This window comes from Nelumbo nucifera, chromosome 5, assembly GCF_055504915.1.
Source record: "Nelumbo nucifera cultivar China Antique chromosome 5, China Antique-T2T, whole genome shotgun sequence".
In the NCBI taxonomy this organism is placed as follows: domain Eukaryota; kingdom Viridiplantae; phylum Streptophyta; class Magnoliopsida; order Proteales; family Nelumbonaceae; genus Nelumbo; species Nelumbo nucifera.
In genome coordinates this window covers 16,629,596-16,647,339 of record NC_142653.1, presented here as the reverse complement: position 1 = coordinate 16,647,339, position 17,744 = coordinate 16,629,596, and the positions used below count along the sequence as shown (strand labels likewise).

The following is a 17,744-nucleotide window of genomic DNA, read 5'->3' as shown; positions in this document are numbered from 1 at the left end:
ATTTAAATTGTATTTTTATAAAATTGCTATATTATTTATTTTTTTATAAAAAACATGTATATGTATGATGAAATTAATTAAAAGATACTTGTATTTTTGTTTTTTTTTTATTTAAATTGATATACTTTATTTATTTTTTAATAATTTATTGATTTTTAAATAAAACAAATCAGATCAGATCTGAATATCCGACTTCCCAATTTGATTCAAATTCAGATCCATATCTATCAGATCCGATTGGATCTTTGAATCGGATCAGATCTACAAAATAATAGTATCAGATCATATTCGAATATACCTTGATTCAAATCCGATCCGATCCATGAGATCAGGTAACAAAAGCCAGTGTCACAGGTAATCGTAGTTGGATTGCTTGGTCGACAAAAATTCGGTTGCACCAACCTGATGGGTGGTAGTACAGGTGTTAATCAGGTAATTACTGATTGAATGGCTTGATCTAATTGGACGAACGAACAGACTAGCCAACTGCTCAACTCAACGTAGATCAGCAGCTCAATCCCAACTCAACAGATTAACCTAAAATTCTAATTAATATTGATTTCCCTTCGTTTAATAACTAAAAAGTGCACGTTGGATTATTCGAAAGTTTGGATGGTTCGATTTTGTAAGTGAAACAGGCTGAATCTAATCTTGGTGGGTGTAAAATTCGAGATGAGATCAACAAAAAGATACGTTTCAGAAATTCTAATTGTATCGCCAAAGAACATGGAATATCAAAATCAAACCATCAAGTGCTTAAACATAAAAACTAGAAACTCTAGAAGAGAATGGGTGCTAATGCATCAAGAGTTTAGAATATCATATTGGTTCCCTAATATGTGTTTTATATGGAGTAGCATACATCCAAGAAGTGGCTCACGAACTGAATGATCCATAATTGTTACAGAACACTTATCATTATCGGACAAACTTGCAAATAATCGGTTAAATACATACATATCAACGAGTGTATGTACAATATTCACCATAAGTACCAAGTTTTGGGTGAATATTTAGCTGTAACAGAGGCCAAGCTTCAAAGTTCAATCCTCAACTTGTAATTGATTGAAGCCTCATCATACAACCCAGCAAGCAAAGAAACCAACAAGGCAACAACAAAATTAGTCCCATTAGGTTAGGTAGTACGAGAGATCTGGGAAAAAGAGAACAGAACCAACCCTAACATGATTCCTTCTTTTTAAAAACTGTTTAACCACTTCCACAACCCAATAAAGGGAAGACTATAAACCACTGAAGATGAACAAATTTAAATATGCTTTAGTGTTTGAAAAATTCGATTTGTCTACTGCAATTGGATTTGACTGCATTTTCCAAGTTCTCGAGCTTGTCATAATCAACTCTGAAAGTTACAACCGTGATACCTTCTTTACCAGTGTCATAGTCCTGACTGATATCCTCAACTTGAAAAGACTGTAGCTGTTGGCAACCGTGCAATATTTCAGAATACACATTAAATGGATCCGATAAAATCCCAAGATAATATTGTCAGAAATTGCTAAGTCATTAAAGTAGATATAACTTGCACAAACGATTAAAAGAGAAGTAGCAAAGGTAAAAAAAAAAAAAAATCAGATTCTGAAAATAGTAGTAAGTGGAAAATTGATGTTAAAGTTGGCTAGGTAAAATTTCTAGAGATTTGAAAAGTAAAATGTATGAATCTAAATTGAAACCATGAATTCCCTTGAACTCGTAGTATTTGAAGGCATAAAACGAGAGATGTACATCAATGCAGCAAGAAAAAAAGATCATGGAATAATTGTTTTCAAATTCATCAAAAGTCTGATTGAAAGTTGGGTATGCGAAGTTGGCCCATTCAGTTTTTCAAGCAACCTAAATCACTCAGATCAGAATCCATTAATTGAATTAATCAAAAGCTGAAGTGGCACTATACAAAGGGAGTTTAAATTCAGATAGCCATAAAATGATTATTTTTCTTTCTTTTCTTTTCTTTTTTTTTGAGGGGGGAGGGGGTTGTTCACTGTGATAAGCCTTTGTATAGTTAGTTAGCATCTTAGACTGCCTTGGTAATTTACTTTATATTGACAGACTTCATCATGATATTCTTCAGAAGATGTCTCTTCTAACCAACTTCTCTACACAAAGCAAAGAATAATCTGTCTCTATAAAATAGCAGGGACTTTGTATCTTTATTTCATTCCCCTTTCACAAGTGTAGAGAGACTGGGCCGAATGGGCCCTAATATTTGTTTTATGTTTAAGTAGTGTTCTATCTGTTTTATGAGTTCACGGGCCTTTTCTTAATGGGCCTGTTAATCTCTTTTTAATTTCTTTTAAGTTCTTGCTTTGCTGGCCGCCCACTTAAAGGGCAGACTTGTAATTAGCATAATTTATTAAGATTAATAAAAGATTAGTGAAGGGAGAGAGAAATCCATCGAACTCTCTTCTCCTTTCTCTTCTTCTCCATCTTCTTCTATTCTACTGTAACCTTCTTTTCTCTCTCACTTTTCTTATTTTTTATCAATTTTATATCAGATTTGAAGGACAGATTCACATCAACTGTCTTTCTTACAGGGATCAGAGTAAAGGGCTCTACCTCATCATTTTCTTATTTTACAATTAATATTCATGTACTCTCTTGCCTCTGTACTTCTGTCGCATTAAACATCCCTTTTGTTTATTTCTTTTTCTTTTTTTCTGATCTTTGATCTATATTACGCACATATACTCTTTGTATCTTTCTCTTCATCGACAAATAGGGCTCCACCTATCTTTCCATACATGGTTTTGTTCTACTTCTAAGGGTTGATTCTTCATGTTAGACCATTGTCAATGTTTCCTAGTTGCTACTTCAACCAAGGAATAAGCTAACTCATAGAAAGCTAGGGAAACAACATAAAATTAACCAGGTTTGGTGACACCAGGGTGGGTGCCTAGTAGCCTTGACAAGTTCAACCTAAAACAGGGAAAGGATAAGAAGAAACAATAAAAACTTAGCAATACATAAAGTGGGGGCTGGGGCATGAGAGAGACTGGCAACAACAGATGCTGCATACTTATTATTTTCCAATAAAGATGAGAAGAACAGAGGAATTGAAGAATATCAGCCCAACTCATATTCCTTCCAGTGAAGCTTCCCAGCAACAATGACTTCTCCATTTATTTGTGTGTTTTTGTTGATTAAAGAATGATGTTTTTCCCAATTCTTACTAGCCAACAGGGGGATGGATATAAGAGTATTAGTTTATGCTTTACAATGTAAAAAGGAGATTTAGTGTTTTAGTCTTCTGGTTTTTTCTCGTGGATGTCTCTATTAGGAGATCTTATCTCGTAATTTACCTTATTAGAATCCCTATTTCACCCCTACTAATTGTTGTACCATAGAAGATGAGCTGTTTTCCTTTCATAGAACTATTAATTATTGTATCATATTAAAATTTACCTATTAGAGATTTCTAATCAAATCCCAAGTCATTCCTAATCTATTGCAATTATGCTTCCTATGCAATGTGCAGTTTTTCATCACATTCTGTCATACAAAGAAAAAAAAAAAAAAAACTATACTAACAATGATCTTTTTATATTTCAAATATTGACATATTAGCCATAAGAAATGGAATTTTGCTACATTTATTTATTCTAATCTATATACGTGGATGTTCAAGAAAGGATATTGTAACTTGTATAAGTCTCCAAATCCAATTTTTTAGTTTGCCAAATCAAACTCCCATATATGCATGTGGCTCCAACTGCCATGTTCATACTTACAACCATAACTTGAAGAAACATAGAAATGGCACCTTCAGGTGATTGAACAAAAAGAGTTTGCTAAACATGATTTGGCCATGTGAAACGGAGACCAACTAGTGCTCTAGAGAGCAAATTGGTCAAGTTAAAGGATCTAAAAGGAAAAGGAAAAATGGAAACGAGAATGGTTCAAGTAGTTGGAAAAGATGTTGAAGTCAATCATTTAACAGAATATATGGTCTAAATAGAGCAGAATAAAGAAATATAATGTGGTATGTAAAGACTTCCAACCAAAATTGGATTTTAGGTTTCAAACCAAGATGGGACTATAAGTTCTATTATGCAAGTTAAATGAATAATTGTCTCAAAATTACTAGTTTTACATTATCTAAAAGAAACCCATTGAAAGGTGAATCTTGGAATTAAAATTGAATAAAGTAATAGCATCTTCAGAGAAATAGAATGAAATAAATGATACTAGTAGTAGTTATTGAAAATAAAATATGGCAGGAATAACTAGATTTTTGTCTTCCAGGTACATTATATTTATCATAGCATGGCCTTTTTCTATGATAGCATCATGGCAATATCAAACATGGGTTTAAAGGTAAGTAGGGGATAACAACAACATCATCTAAGCCTCATCCCAACCATATGGAGTTGGCTACATGAATCCTATTTAACCATTCTATTCTGTTTAATAGGGGATAGCAACATGACAATGCTAAATTCCCAGGAAAAAAAATTCTTAATAAGAGCAAGGTAAGTTCTGGCTAATAAGCTAAACAACATCCATGAATGCTACGTGTGCCTTCAAAGTACACTCAATCTTTGAATACCAAAAGGCAAATAATATCCAAGCATTTGCATGTTGTTTTTTCATCAATAATTTGCATTTTATGATACAATGAATTTTCATATTAAACCCAAAGTAACATGAAAGTTGAAACCTTTATAAATTGAAATAGCCCTCACCTGATGGTATACAACCCCCAACAGTTCAAAAGGCACCTCTAGACCAATTAAAACCTGCAAAAGTAATTTTGCTCATAAAACATCCAAAAACAAATTTATACACAAATTGACAAGGCATCCTCTATAAAAGTATGTACTGTTCTTTCTTTTAAATGTAAAGATGAAAAAAAGCTTTTCTACCAGTTAAATGAAATAAGTAATTTTGCAACAAGAAATAAAGATAAGGAAAACAAATCTAGAAATTAATAGCTCAAGCATACAGTTCATTACTTTAGGTTTCACTAGACATGTTGCAGCATTTTTTAAGCATTCTGCGGTGACACCTCCATAAGCCCTGACCAATCCTCCAGTTCCTAACTTGATACCTCCAAAATGCCTGAAAATGAGACAAAGAAATTGGAATTTTCAGGATAACTAATATCCACTGAATATAAGGATAAATGGCAATTTTCTTTATCTTTAATTTCTTAGAAAGGCATGGCAACAGCTACACTAATCAGGAAGTGGCCCAACCCCAGAAATCCTCAGAAATAATACATCCTAGTCCTCTACACAAATCTTAATCAACTTGGTTAACCCTCCTCACTTCCAGACGTCAGTTGGCAATTATGCCACCAAATGGTCTTTTCCTTGATACTTGTGAGTGGCTCTAACCTGAAACTCTGCATCACAAGTTTTGTCTTCCATGTGTATGCAAAAATTGAGTCTATTATCCATGGAGGTGTTATGTTGGTTATATATTGAATTTAATAAGTGATAGGAATAGTAGAAATTATGCATATATTAGAATAAAAGGTTTCTCTTATTTTCTATATGAAGTGTATGTTGTATGGTGCCTGGGAAATGATTTGTTTAGGGCATCTGGAATTTGTTATTTCTTCTCTTTAATTTAGCTAAAGTTTTGAGTCACATATTCAGGATGATTTTAAAATGAAGACAAATTACATAGAGATATGTTGGTTTGAAAATAATTCATTTAGGTCCTCTGGGCTCTGGCAGTAGAAAAAATCAGGGACAATAATATGTAAATATCAATGGTTTGAGCAAGCACTAATTGAGCACACCAGGCAGTTAGCATTCGTTTTAGAATGTTGTAATTTCATCTATGCATCACGTGTAAAGAACAAACTAGCACATAATATAGCTAAGTTGACCAGACACTATAAATATACAAGGAAGGTCTGGTTAAAACCACATGCATCCAAGATCAATTGCCATTGTGATGTGGTGCTCTTTGTTTTGGTTTATTTTCTACTAATTAATATCCTTTTGCTCAAAAAAAAAAAAGTTATTTCTTAGCTGCACTTTTGGTGTTTATTTAATCAGAATGATTTTAGAATAAAAAGAATTTAAATAGAGATATGTTGGTTTGGAAAATATTCATTCAGGTCATCTGGAAATTGATTTTCTTCTTCTCCTTAATTTAGATGCAATTTTGATGTTTATTTATTCAGAACGGGTTTAGGATGAAGACAAATTAAATAGAGTTAATTGTTAATAAAGATAGAAGTAAGAAAAGGGGGAAATTAACATTAACTTGGAGGCAATTTATTTATATTAGCTGTCAATTTAGTTTAAGTTTTGCATTCATCTATTTCTCTCTTTAGTAACTTCTGTCTGTGTACATGCGCATGTACGCGTATTGGCTTTCTAGAGATTGTTCCTCCTCAAAATTTATTGAAGTGATAGAAATTTCTCTATTTTCCAGGTACATTTTTTTATCATATTGCTACGGTAAAACAGTGTCAATCTGCCTCAAAATCAATGGCATATCACCACACTGTGTCAGAAGAGCATGCCAAAAGAAAATTTTCAAAAATATAATTCACCTGATGACAACTACCATCACCCTATCAATCCCTGAGGAAACAATTGCAGAATATATCGGTTTACCAGCCGTACCCGATGGTTCACCGTCATCATTACACCGATATTGATCTCCAAGCTATAAAACAAACAGATGCGTTTTTATGTTAAAGCGGGTTTATGAGCGGGGGGATGAAAAGTCTTACCCACTACTGTGGGATCAAAAAGCAAACGCATGGTGTGCGGCATGTACCTTATAAGCCCAACAATTGTGAGTCGCTCGGGGATCTCGGACCTATTGAATTAAGGCAGTAAACTGAGACTCTTGATCAAATACCCAAGTAATAAAACCCTAAAAAAAATTGCAGAGAAAGGAAGAATAACGAGTAAGTGTGAGGAAAGACCTCAGCGAGAAAAGAATGGGCGGATTGCTCGTCGGAGATGGGGCCTGCGATGGCAATAAATTTGCTCTTTTTTATCTCCCGTTCTAAGGTGAACCTCTCCCGGATAGCTGTGTAAGAATCTGGGGCTTTGCTGGTGCTGACCATTGCCTTCTTCCCTCCCGCAATTACAAAGAGTGAAGCAGGGATTCGAGGGTTCAGTTTCAGGTAGGACGTTAGGCTGGTGGTCATTTGGTTGAGAGTGCGTGGGGCGGTTCTTCGATCGAATTGGTAACTGACACAACTGAGGGCCCGCCTTCGAGATGGCTGAGGTTGTCAATGCATCACGACTGGATGTTGAATGGGAATTGGGGTTGGAGGTGCACCCTCAAGTGCAGCTCCCTCGGGGCTGGGCCGTGCCTGTGTTGCCAGCTTCTTCGGCCTTCAGCAATGGCTGATGCTTCACCGATGGATGACCGACACCAGCTGCTCAGCCAGTCAGCCCTCACAACTCAACTCATCAAAAGCTTAGATTGGATTTGGGTGGCTAAAGGAAACTCCAGACTCCAAACCATTCTAATTTCAATGGGTCTGCTTAGCAGTATGCAAGCTCAATGGATCGAATCTTGTCTTGGGCTCTCATGGACTGTGTTTGGGTTGGGCTTAGAGCCTCAGGGGAAACCTCAGCCCATATAAATCCCAATTGAGAAGATGGGCCTACTGGAGCCTTAAAATGACTCCTCTTGGTAAAATACTACACTTGCAAGCCTATTATCAAATCAGCGGGATTCTCTGTCTGAATAATAGACATAAAATCCTTACAAGCTAAAACACACTAATAACTCTTCCTCCTCTGATTTAGGCCCTGTTTGATTTCGATAAGTACTTTTTTTATAAGTATTTAATAAAAGTGTCAGGACTACACATTAAGTGAAAAATAAGCACTTGTGGATATTTGGTAAAAAAGTATCGAAAAGTACTTATTTGATAAAGAAATACTTATTAAAAAAGTAACTCATTTTAAGCACTTGCTAAATAAGTGGACATTCAAAAATTTTGGGACGACTAGGTCCTTGTTTAATTTTTTAAATGACCAGAATACCCCTATAGCTCCTTAAACCCTCTTCTTCCTCATTCAAGTAGGGTCGAGCATACCAGCGGTGGCAATTGTTTTAGGAGTGACCGACGACCACCAAACGAGCTAGAAACTTGCCGGCGACCAGGTTGGTTTCACATTTGGACCGATGTTGCACATGTTTTCATGAATATTTTTGGTTTTAAACAATTGAAACCCTCTTCGTATTGTTCATTACCATATTTGGTTTTTTGGAGGGATTTCACGCATTCTCACTATACAATCACCGACGACACTCAGGTCAGTCATCCTCCTCCTTCATCTTTGTTTTATAATTATTTTTAGTGCAATATTTTGCTTAAAACCGACTTTTTATTTTCAGAGATAAAAACGGCAATGTTGTGATTTTTTTTATGTGTATGTGGTTGTGTTAATTATTATATGTTGATTATTTTTCTCAAAACCAAATTTCTTTTTTTATTATTTTCCAAAGATAAAAATGACAATGTTGTGATCTATTGAAGTGTATGTGGTTTGTTAGTTATTTTATGTTGGTTATCTTGCAATATTTTGCTCAAACCTGATTTTTTTTTTGAATTTTTGAGATAAAAATGATATTGTTGTGATTCTTTGGTTGTGTTAATTATTTTATGTTGATTAATATGCATAATCTGAATAATGGTTGATGGAATTTTGTGTTTCATTATATTGTATTAATATTTTATGGAGTTTTGTGTTTATTGATTATATTGTATTAATATTTGTTAAATTCACATTGCATTTTTTGTTGTTTGTTAAATAAATGGTGATGCTTTTATTGGGAATAAACCGATTTTTGGTGATGTATGTGATTGTGATGCTTGTATTAATAATTTTCATTGCTATTTTGGTGATGTTTTTTATTTATTATTTTTTTGAATAAACCAAATTTTCATGTATCGCTCATTTTGTCCTATTTTATTTTATTTTCAATTCTCATTGATATTTTGGTGATGTTTTTTATATTCTTTTGAATAAACCAAATTTTCATGTATTGCTCATTTTATCCTATTTTATTTTACTTTTAATTCCCATTGCTATTTTGGTGATGTTTTTTATATATATTTTTTGAATAAACCAAATTTTCATGTATTGCTCATTTTATCCTACTTTATTTTATTTCCAAATCTCATTGATATTATGGTGATTTTTTTTGAATAAATCAAACCAACATGTATTACTCATTTTATCATATTTTATTTTTTTGAAAACTACTCATTGAAAGTGTTTTCTATAAGTATTTTGTGAAAAGTGCTCCTTAAAAGTGCTTTCTAAAAGTATTTTGTGAAATATGTTTCTTGAAAGTAATTTCTATAAGTATTTTTGTGAAAATTGCTACTTGAAAGTGCTTTCTGGAAGTATTTTGTAAAAAGTACGTCTTAAAAGTACTTTTTGGAAGTATTTTATGAAATTTGTGCCTTAAAAGTGCTTTCTGAAAGTATTTTGTGAAAACTGATCTATGAAAGTACTTTCTAGAAGTATTTTGTGAAGAATGCACCTTAAAAGTACTTCTTGGAAATACTATTCCATATTTTGTTAAATTATTATTATTATTATTATTTATGCTATTTTTATTATTATTTATCAATAATGTTTATTATTTGTTATTATTATTATTGATTGGGTCCACATGACACTCCACTTGTGGGCCCACGTGTGCTCTCAGGTGTCATAGTGTGGCGATTTTTCATTGAAATGTGTAGTATAACATGTGAAAAGCATTGTTTATATGTATAAGTGAAGTAAGGGCTAAAATTGTCATTTATGTCAATATAAGCACTTGTGGTAAAAGTGGCTCACCAAACAACCCCACCCTAATTAGTGCTTAAAAAACAAAATAAGTGATTTGGCAAGTGTATCACCAAACAACCTTAAGTGGTTGTTAAAATAAGTACTTACAATAAGCACTTGTGAAAGAAGTACTTATTTTAACAACCACTTATTCACCAAACACAGTCTTAATAAATATAGTAGTAATGGATTATATACTAATATCCTCTCATAATTCTTAATTTCTTCTATAAACTTTCTGTTATGATTGTAGATCAAACTCTCTGGTGGAGTTTGGCTTCGGTCAGTGTAAGCCCGTGTTCATACCATTCTAACAGCCTCTTACAATCTTGTATTAGGAATATCTCATGAAATAAAATACACAAGTACAAAAATATTCCTAATGCAAGGCTGTAAAAGTTGTTCAAATGGGCATTGCACTGATCAAAGCTGAACTTTCTCTGGTAGTGTTTGGTTCCATTGCCATTTTCTGAGAAAATGGTCCCATGCATGTTGAAACCCCATCATTGATCATGTCTTGCAACGTTTAGAGAAAGAAAATAAATATTAAAAAAGGTATTTCCCAAAGTGGCCCAGTTTTTGAAAATTGATGTATTTTTTTATGATTCCATTTTTTGTCATATTGTAAAAAAACAACCAACCAAATGGTAGAATTGACTATGGGGATGTTTGATTCTATTGGCGTCTATTGAAAAAACGCCACCACATCAGCGCCACATAGGCGTTGGCGTTTATTGTAAATGAAGCAAAATGAAACAATTGTTTGATTTCACGGTTTATCAAATAAATGGTAGAAAACTGAAATGCTTTGATTTTTATGCACAGGACATTTGGGAAAATGTTAAGTTCTTGTTTCCCCTAATACTCCAAATGCTGATGTTACACACTTTTATGGGTATTAATCTGAAATAAAGAGTAAAATACATTTAAAGTAAACTACAATCAAATAACAAAAACAGAAAATATTTAAAAGAAACAAATATAAATAAACATGAGAAAACGGGATGGAACTAAACAGTAAAGACCACCACTATGTAAACGAGGTAGGTGCCCTTATCTTAATGTTGGCCTTTTCCCATCCAAAATCAAATGCAGGTTGAATAACTGGTCATGATCATCTAATCACACTTGTTATGCTAGATCAATTAATTAAGTGGACCCATCATGGATAAATCCAATCTTCTGCATTCCTGCAGCCATTATCTCATCCCATATGCAGTAAAAGACATTTTCTAGGGTACCTCTAGGGTCGACGTAGACCGTACTCTCATCTGCACCTCCATACTCCATACTCTGCAATACAGGCGTCACGAGCTTGTGTAAAATTATTGATGACGACGAGTCCTTAGTCCTTGCTACTACAGATTTCCATTTGCATTCATGTAAATGAATAGGAGTGTAAATTTTGCTTTAATTTTGATCTTGTCTTATTTGCTTTTAAGTAAAATATAATGACCTCCAAAGTGGTGCAAATTGTGTATCGACTTTTGAGATGCAAAATTTGTACTATCAATAAATATAAAATGAAAATATTTCAAATAGGAAGCAAATCACAGTTACAAACACAAGAAGCCTTAGGATTCAACGCTTATTGCTCATAGCTCTTATAAACTTTTTTTTTTCTGAAATTTATCAACACTGATATTTAGTATTTCATTTCAGAAAGTTGGAGGTAAACTACCAACTACAAAACAATATATAATAAAAGAGTGTGAGAGATGATGACAGGTCACTAATAGCCAGTAATAGGTGGTTTCTAATATTTGTCTTTGCTAATTAAACTATTTGGTTTTTTAGATTAGCCATTGAAATGATGGCCAAGAAATTTTCACAAAGGTGGGAATTGGGAAAGGGGGTTTTCAGTTTGCCACGTGTGAAGAGCCGTGTGTTGCCACTTGGCCTGTTCAATATATAGCTGACGTCTTAACTGCCGCATGCAGATGAAAGAAATGTTTCCAACTGTCGTATTCACGCCTCTCCATTCTCCAATGCTTAACTCTTATAACTTAGAACCTTCTCTCTTATATATCACTAAAAAGCAAAATGTCGTAGTAACATGATTGAGAAGAATGAAGTGTTAAACCAGTTCCAGTAGAGTAGAGGCTGCATATATGTGGTATGTTTAGCTATAGAAATTCTCTGAAATAGTAATTTTCTGTTGAGAGATATAAAACTATTGGAGAAAGAAAAGGGTCCGTTTGGCTTCTGGTAGGTTGGGTCTTTCTTGTCAAATAGGCTTCACAAATATAGGAACAAAAAGAAGAGTTTGAAACCAAGAACAGCGTCAGCTGCAGTTGGGCATCTGCTTGGCCTAATAAGCCCAGAGAACAACCCAATATGGGCAGCTGCTTACTGCTTATGTCGGCACCTTTAGAACAAATCACTGTTTGTTCTGGTTTTCTTTTTTCAGTTTTGAGTATCGACCGTCTCAACTTACACACTGTCGGCAAGGTAGATTGGCCGACATGCTAGCTCTTCATGGCCGGTGATAGGTCAGAAATTCCGGTTTGAATGCTTAATGACCATGATCAAGAGCAAAGCAACAAATCAACTGCGACGAACTACAAAGGTTAGGTCCGTACGTGATGCAATGTGCAGCTTGTTATATTAACACTTTCGACAGGCCAAGTGGCAAGATTATTGCATGAGAAACCAAGTGGACGGTATGACTCAAATGAGGCTCAATGAGGCTGATTTTGTCCCCTCTCTCTCTCTCTATATATATATATGTCGTTGGGATCAGACCGGATAGTCGGTTTAGACTCAAAATCGGATTTTTGCAAAAAAAAATGTTGATATAAACCGTGTTTTATTTTTTTTGTTAGAACAGGCTATCCATTCGATTTAAACGATTAGACCATTCGACCCAAAAATCAGATTCCTAACTGATTCATTGTCCGGGTTGATTTTAAAAACCTTGGTTGAAATTAAATAGATTAATATAATTCGAGCTTAAATTAGGGCCCGTAATTGATTATAGGTGTTTAAATCATTTTTTAATTTATTACTTTCACTTAAGTCTAAGTCTGGAAAAAGGTTTGGTTAAAATTGGAGCTAGGAATTAATGTCAACGGATCAGGTTCTATAGGGCCAAGCCTGGAGGAGGGGTATTGAATCCGATCCGACAGTCCCCCTGGTATGATACACCTATATTCAGCAAGCCAATGTGTGCAAATATCTGAATGGAGCCACCTCAACCCAACAACCGATATACGGGTTTACCACTTAATCCGACCCAGGCGAAAACATCTACTGGGTTGGGCTTTAAAGGCCAACCAAAGTCCAAGTTGCAACTCTAGCAGCTGCATCGAGGATAGAACAAGAGATGCACATTAATATCAATTTCGGAAAAGTAAAATGCACCCACACAAACTCATGAACATTCAAGGAAGGAAACGAACAGTGCTACGCAGAATGCATCACACGAAGTTTGATGTGACAAATCAAACGGAATGGTGCATGGAAACGAGTTCACATCTTCTATGGCTGTAAATAGTTTCTCTTACGAGTTACGCCTTATAGCTTTCAGAGTATATAAGTCTCAGTAGAACTTGCACCCTTCAAGTTTCAACCTTACAAGAAATCGAAGAGTCGTCTGAGTTAGCTAGAATTTGGTTTATAGATGCAACTCTAGCCTCACAACAGTTCGAGGAGATGGCAACTTCAAATTTCCTTACTTGATTTGAATATTGCATTGAATATGTTCGATGTTGTTTTTAAGTGGAATTCATAACAAAAATAAAACTTACTTCATTCCTTGGATTGAGACAAACTACCCAAGTTATTGATTTTTGAGAGAACTTGAGTTCATTAATTGGGTAGTGTTGATGTATATCCGTTGAAGGTTTTGAAACACAGAGAGGCGTCAATTGGGTAGAGAGAGAGAGAGAGATGAGAGTCAATTTGATATTATCAGCTCAGCTCTTTCTAAGGTACACGCAAAGCAAGATACCATGATTGACTACTTCTCCCCAGGCCCACTGTCAAATTCTTATTGTTGATCAAAACCGTCCAATCAAGACAGCTTGGATAAATTAATTGACAATTCTCTTGTATTTTTGGACAGAATTAATACATTGAATTAGACACATAATTAAAGCTAGCTGAGAGAGAGAAAGCCTGAGACATTCACAACTTCTCTGAGTTGTCGATAAGAGCATGCATCAACAAGCAACAAAATATAGAGAAAGAAAGAGATGTGTGAGTGATGAACCACCAACGACATCAATGGTGAAACGTTGTCTCATGCTTATGCAAACCCTATATTTTAGAATGAAGACGGTGGTAGATAGCCATCTTTTCTTGTAAGCAACATCTATTATTCATCCACTCTCTGTGAAAAAAAGCAGGGACACAGGTTGAAAATCAAACTCCCATCTACCCATGCCATGAGTCTGCTTTCCCTTCGTCAAAGGATGTGGGCTGCGAGCTTTGATTTTTATCTTTTTCTGCTAATTAATCGACAGGAGGAAGAAAAGGTGGAAACATCGAAGTCTGAACTATGAAATGGGTCATTGTCAATGGGCTTAGTTGGGCTACGCTTACACAGAGTTTATCAGCTGAGAGTCCCCTCCATTGTTCGGCTTCCCGCTGTGTAAGCTCTAAGCTCGATGGAAAGAAATTAAAGGCGGTGAGCGAAGGCTGAGTTGAGTGGCTCTGGGCCTCTGGCTTGGCTAGGCTAAAGTTAAAAAATTAGACAGAGAGAGAGAGAGAGAGTGGAAATTTCTCCATCCTTCTGTCTTATATGTGGACCCCGCACCACCTCCAACCAGCGGCGCCGTTACTCTTTACTTGGTTTCCAAGCTCAACCACTACCCCCATCTCTCTCTCTCACTCTTTTTTTATCTCTCTCCGTAGATGAGTAGATCCTCTCTTATGTACCTGGGTTATTTACATCGTCAACCATAAACAAATCAAAATTCTATCTTGAGTCTTGACTGCTCTCTCTGTCACTCCTTTGTTCGTTTTTAATTCTAGATATTAGTAGTATTATTATAAAGAATTAATATATATATATATAATAATTTGAAGAGATGAAAGGTGAACATGAAGAAGGAAAGAGTAGAAGCGGTGGAAGCAATATGTTCGCAAAGCTACACCACCCACAGCACCAACAGCAGAAGCTGCAGCAGCTGCACCACGTTGTGAGTCGGGAAGGCCAGACTTCCGAAGAAGAGGAGAGCCGAAGCAGCGGTGGAGGAGGCGGTGGACCTGGTTGCGGTAGCGCTGATGGATCTATTGCCAAGAAGATGAAGAAAGCTGATGGCAACGGCGCTGGAGATGGTGCTACTATTGAAGTAGTCAGGCGCCCCAGAGGCCGCCCGCCTGGTTCCAAGAACAAGCCCAAGCCACCCGTCATCATCACTCGTGACGCCGAGTGCGCAATGCGCCCCCAAGTTCTCGAGGTCCCCGGAGGTCTCGATGTCGTGGATGCCATATCTCGCTTCGTTCGTCGACGAAATATTGGTGTCTGTGTTCTTACCGGGTCCGGCACCGTGGCTAACGTTATCCTCCGTCAACCTTCCACCAACCCGGGTGCTACCGTCACCTTTCATGGCCGGTTTGACATACTCTCCATCTCAGCTACCTTCCTACCTCCGTCAGCCACGTCTCTTCCGTCTTCTGTGAATGGGTTTGCGATTTCGCTTGCTGGGCCGCAGGGTCAGATCCTCGGAGGCTCCGTCGTAGGTCCTCTTCTCGCCGCAGGTACCGTCTTTGTTGTTGCTGCGACATTTAGCAACCCGTCTTATCACCGTTTGCCCATCGAAGACGAAATACCCAATTCGGTTACCGGTAACGCCGGCCACTCTCCACCTGCTCCCGGCGGTGGAGAGGGAAGCCACCCTCCTTCGGCGGAGTCATGTGGTATGTCCATCTACAGCTGCCACCTACCTTCGGATGTCATCTGGGCGCCTACCGCCAGACAACCCGCACCGCCACCGTTCTGACCTCTGAGTTTGGATTGCTTTTCCTTTTTCTTCTCTTTTTCCCGGTTAGCTTGTGAATTAAGAATTCATTTTCTGTACTTTCTTTTAATCACTCTTTTTAATCTTAATATTATTCTCTTTTTTTAGTTTTAGAATTTGAAGAACAGAAGCGAGATGAAAGATGGAGAAAGAAACAGTGTAATTTTTAGCAAAATTTAGTCAAATTTTTCATGCTTGTGAGAAGAAAGTTCATCTCTTTTCTTTCAACGCGGTCCAACGTAAAAAATCAATTCTTCTCTCTGTGTTCTGTGATTTTCTCTCTGGGGACATGTGAAATGGGGGATTGCTTTGAACTTTGAGACTGATGAGTGAAAACCACATCAGCTGTTTCTGCAGCAATTGCTGCTGCACTACCGGCGTAGGTAATGGCGTTTCAGATTTCCTTTCTTAGCTTCTTTTGGTTTCGGATAAAAAAGTGAGTGTGTGAACATGGGTTCGATTGTATTTGCCGGTTCTTCCAGCGCATCAGTGAATCGAGAGAGAGAAGAGAGAGAAAGTGAGATATAGCTGGTCACGCGAGGTCTACTTTTATTAATGGAAGACTAGACTCTAGAGAGAAGTTGCGATAACGTCGGTGTTTGGATGGTTTTGCTTTATCAGATAATTCAGATACAACTTTCTTCTTTCTTTTCCTCTTTTGCAGTTTTTGGATCAGCAGTGTACATTGAATTGAAAGCAATCTCTCTCTCTCCCTCTCTGGGAGGGAAGTACTTGTTGTCGAACTCATTCTGTCATTTCATAAGTTGGTTTCTCTCCTCTGATAAAAGAAAGGAAAGGGAAGTAAAGAAGAGCATTCTCCAACGCTCTTTGCTGTAATTATGCATCAATGCAAATGCAGTAAAAGCCCTAAGCTTTAATCCTTTTGTCCAATGGCTATTTGAGTTCATTCATGCAAAGAGATGCAGCTTCTGTGTGAGCTTCAGCCTTCAGCTCAGCGTTTGCAATGGCCAACTCATCACCTGAAAGGCAACCCATTGGACGGCTCACAACTCTCATCAAGTAGTGCTACTGCTACTATGGTATTGGTATGTATGAGACTTAGAGATGGCAATCAAGAATCATCCTTCCTTTACTCCATCTTTTAAATTTAATCTAGTGTATGGATTTTCATCGTTTGATAGATTTAGATGGAAAGGGGTTGGACCCCACTGGCTTTACCAAAATGGGTTAAAAGAGAAAGCAACCTTTGAAAGCCAAACAGGACAACCCTTGTTTAGGAACTAAAATCAAAGCACCAGATTCAGCTCGAATCAGGTTTTTTCTTTTTTTTACAAAATCTGGAATATGAATGCCTTGTCTATGAAGACTTGCCATGTTTTGGGCTTTGGAGGAGCTTCTTTAGAACACACCTGCATGGCCTCAGAAAGTAAAGTAATCAACTAACAATTTAGACTCTAGATTCATTTTCCTTGGATTTGATCATGGACCCGAATCAGCAAAAACCAAATTATTTGATAGACCGTGTCATGTCATGTATACCAACCATTGGGGGAAGATTCATTTTCGCTGATGTGCTGCTTAATGATGCCAAACTATTAATAAACGGTTTAACAAGTTTTTTTTTAAGACAAATTAAATACAAATATATATTTAATAAACAGAAGCTATACCAAATACATACTTAAACTCCATTACTGTGGCTGATTGTTGTCTGGTTTGGTCCCATCATTTAATCAAATCATATTTCATTTTACCAATGTGGTTTTTTGGGTTGACCCACTTATTCTGGATGGCCTGAAGATGAGCATGACTGTTGCTCCCTGTACAGAAATTTGAATTGTATTAGAGTTGCACTTGTTTTGGAAATGAAATTATCCTCCTAATCAATAGGATAAGCAAGGATTAAAACAAAAGCTGTTTTTCTCACAAAATGGGCATAATTTTTTTTTCCAATTCCTTCTAATATGTTTTGATGTACTACTTTGTTTCATTCATGGTTGGTTTCATATTTCATATGGTTTTGGAA

General features: G+C 36.2%; 2 protein-coding genes across 3 annotated transcripts; one reads left to right on the top strand and one right to left on the bottom strand.

Annotated features, from left to right (window-relative positions):
- Positions 1 to 810: 810 nt before the first annotated feature.
- LOC104603685 (ribosomal protein S5 domain protein) lies at positions 811 to 7,448 on the bottom strand. 2 transcript variants are annotated; one of them, XM_010267769.3, is made up of 6 exons: positions 6,911 to 7,448; positions 6,760 to 6,801; positions 6,530 to 6,645; positions 4,971 to 5,076; positions 4,701 to 4,754; positions 811 to 1,437 (listed from the first exon to the last, which is right to left on the bottom strand). In XM_010267769.3, the coding sequence occupies exons 1-6, from the start codon at positions 7,136 to 7,138 to the stop codon at positions 1,279 to 1,281; spliced, it is 705 nt and encodes a 234-aa protein (XP_010266071.1). In that variant the 5' UTR covers positions 7,139 to 7,448; the 3' UTR covers positions 811 to 1,278. The 2 variants fall into 2 exon arrangements, with proteins under 2 accessions (XP_010266071.1, XP_019054362.1); XM_019198817.2 differs by having other exon boundaries at positions 1,036 to 1,431.
- Positions 7,449 to 13,917: 6,469 nt separating this feature from the next.
- Positions 13,918 to 15,965, top strand: LOC104603694 (AT-hook motif nuclear-localized protein 17-like). The gene has a single exon (XM_010267780.3). It carries the CDS (start codon positions 14,825 to 14,827, stop codon positions 15,737 to 15,739), a length of 915 nt encoding a protein of 304 aa, XP_010266082.1. The 5' UTR covers positions 13,918 to 14,824; the 3' UTR covers positions 15,740 to 15,965.
- The last annotated feature ends 1,779 nt before the right edge of the window (positions 15,966 to 17,744 follow it).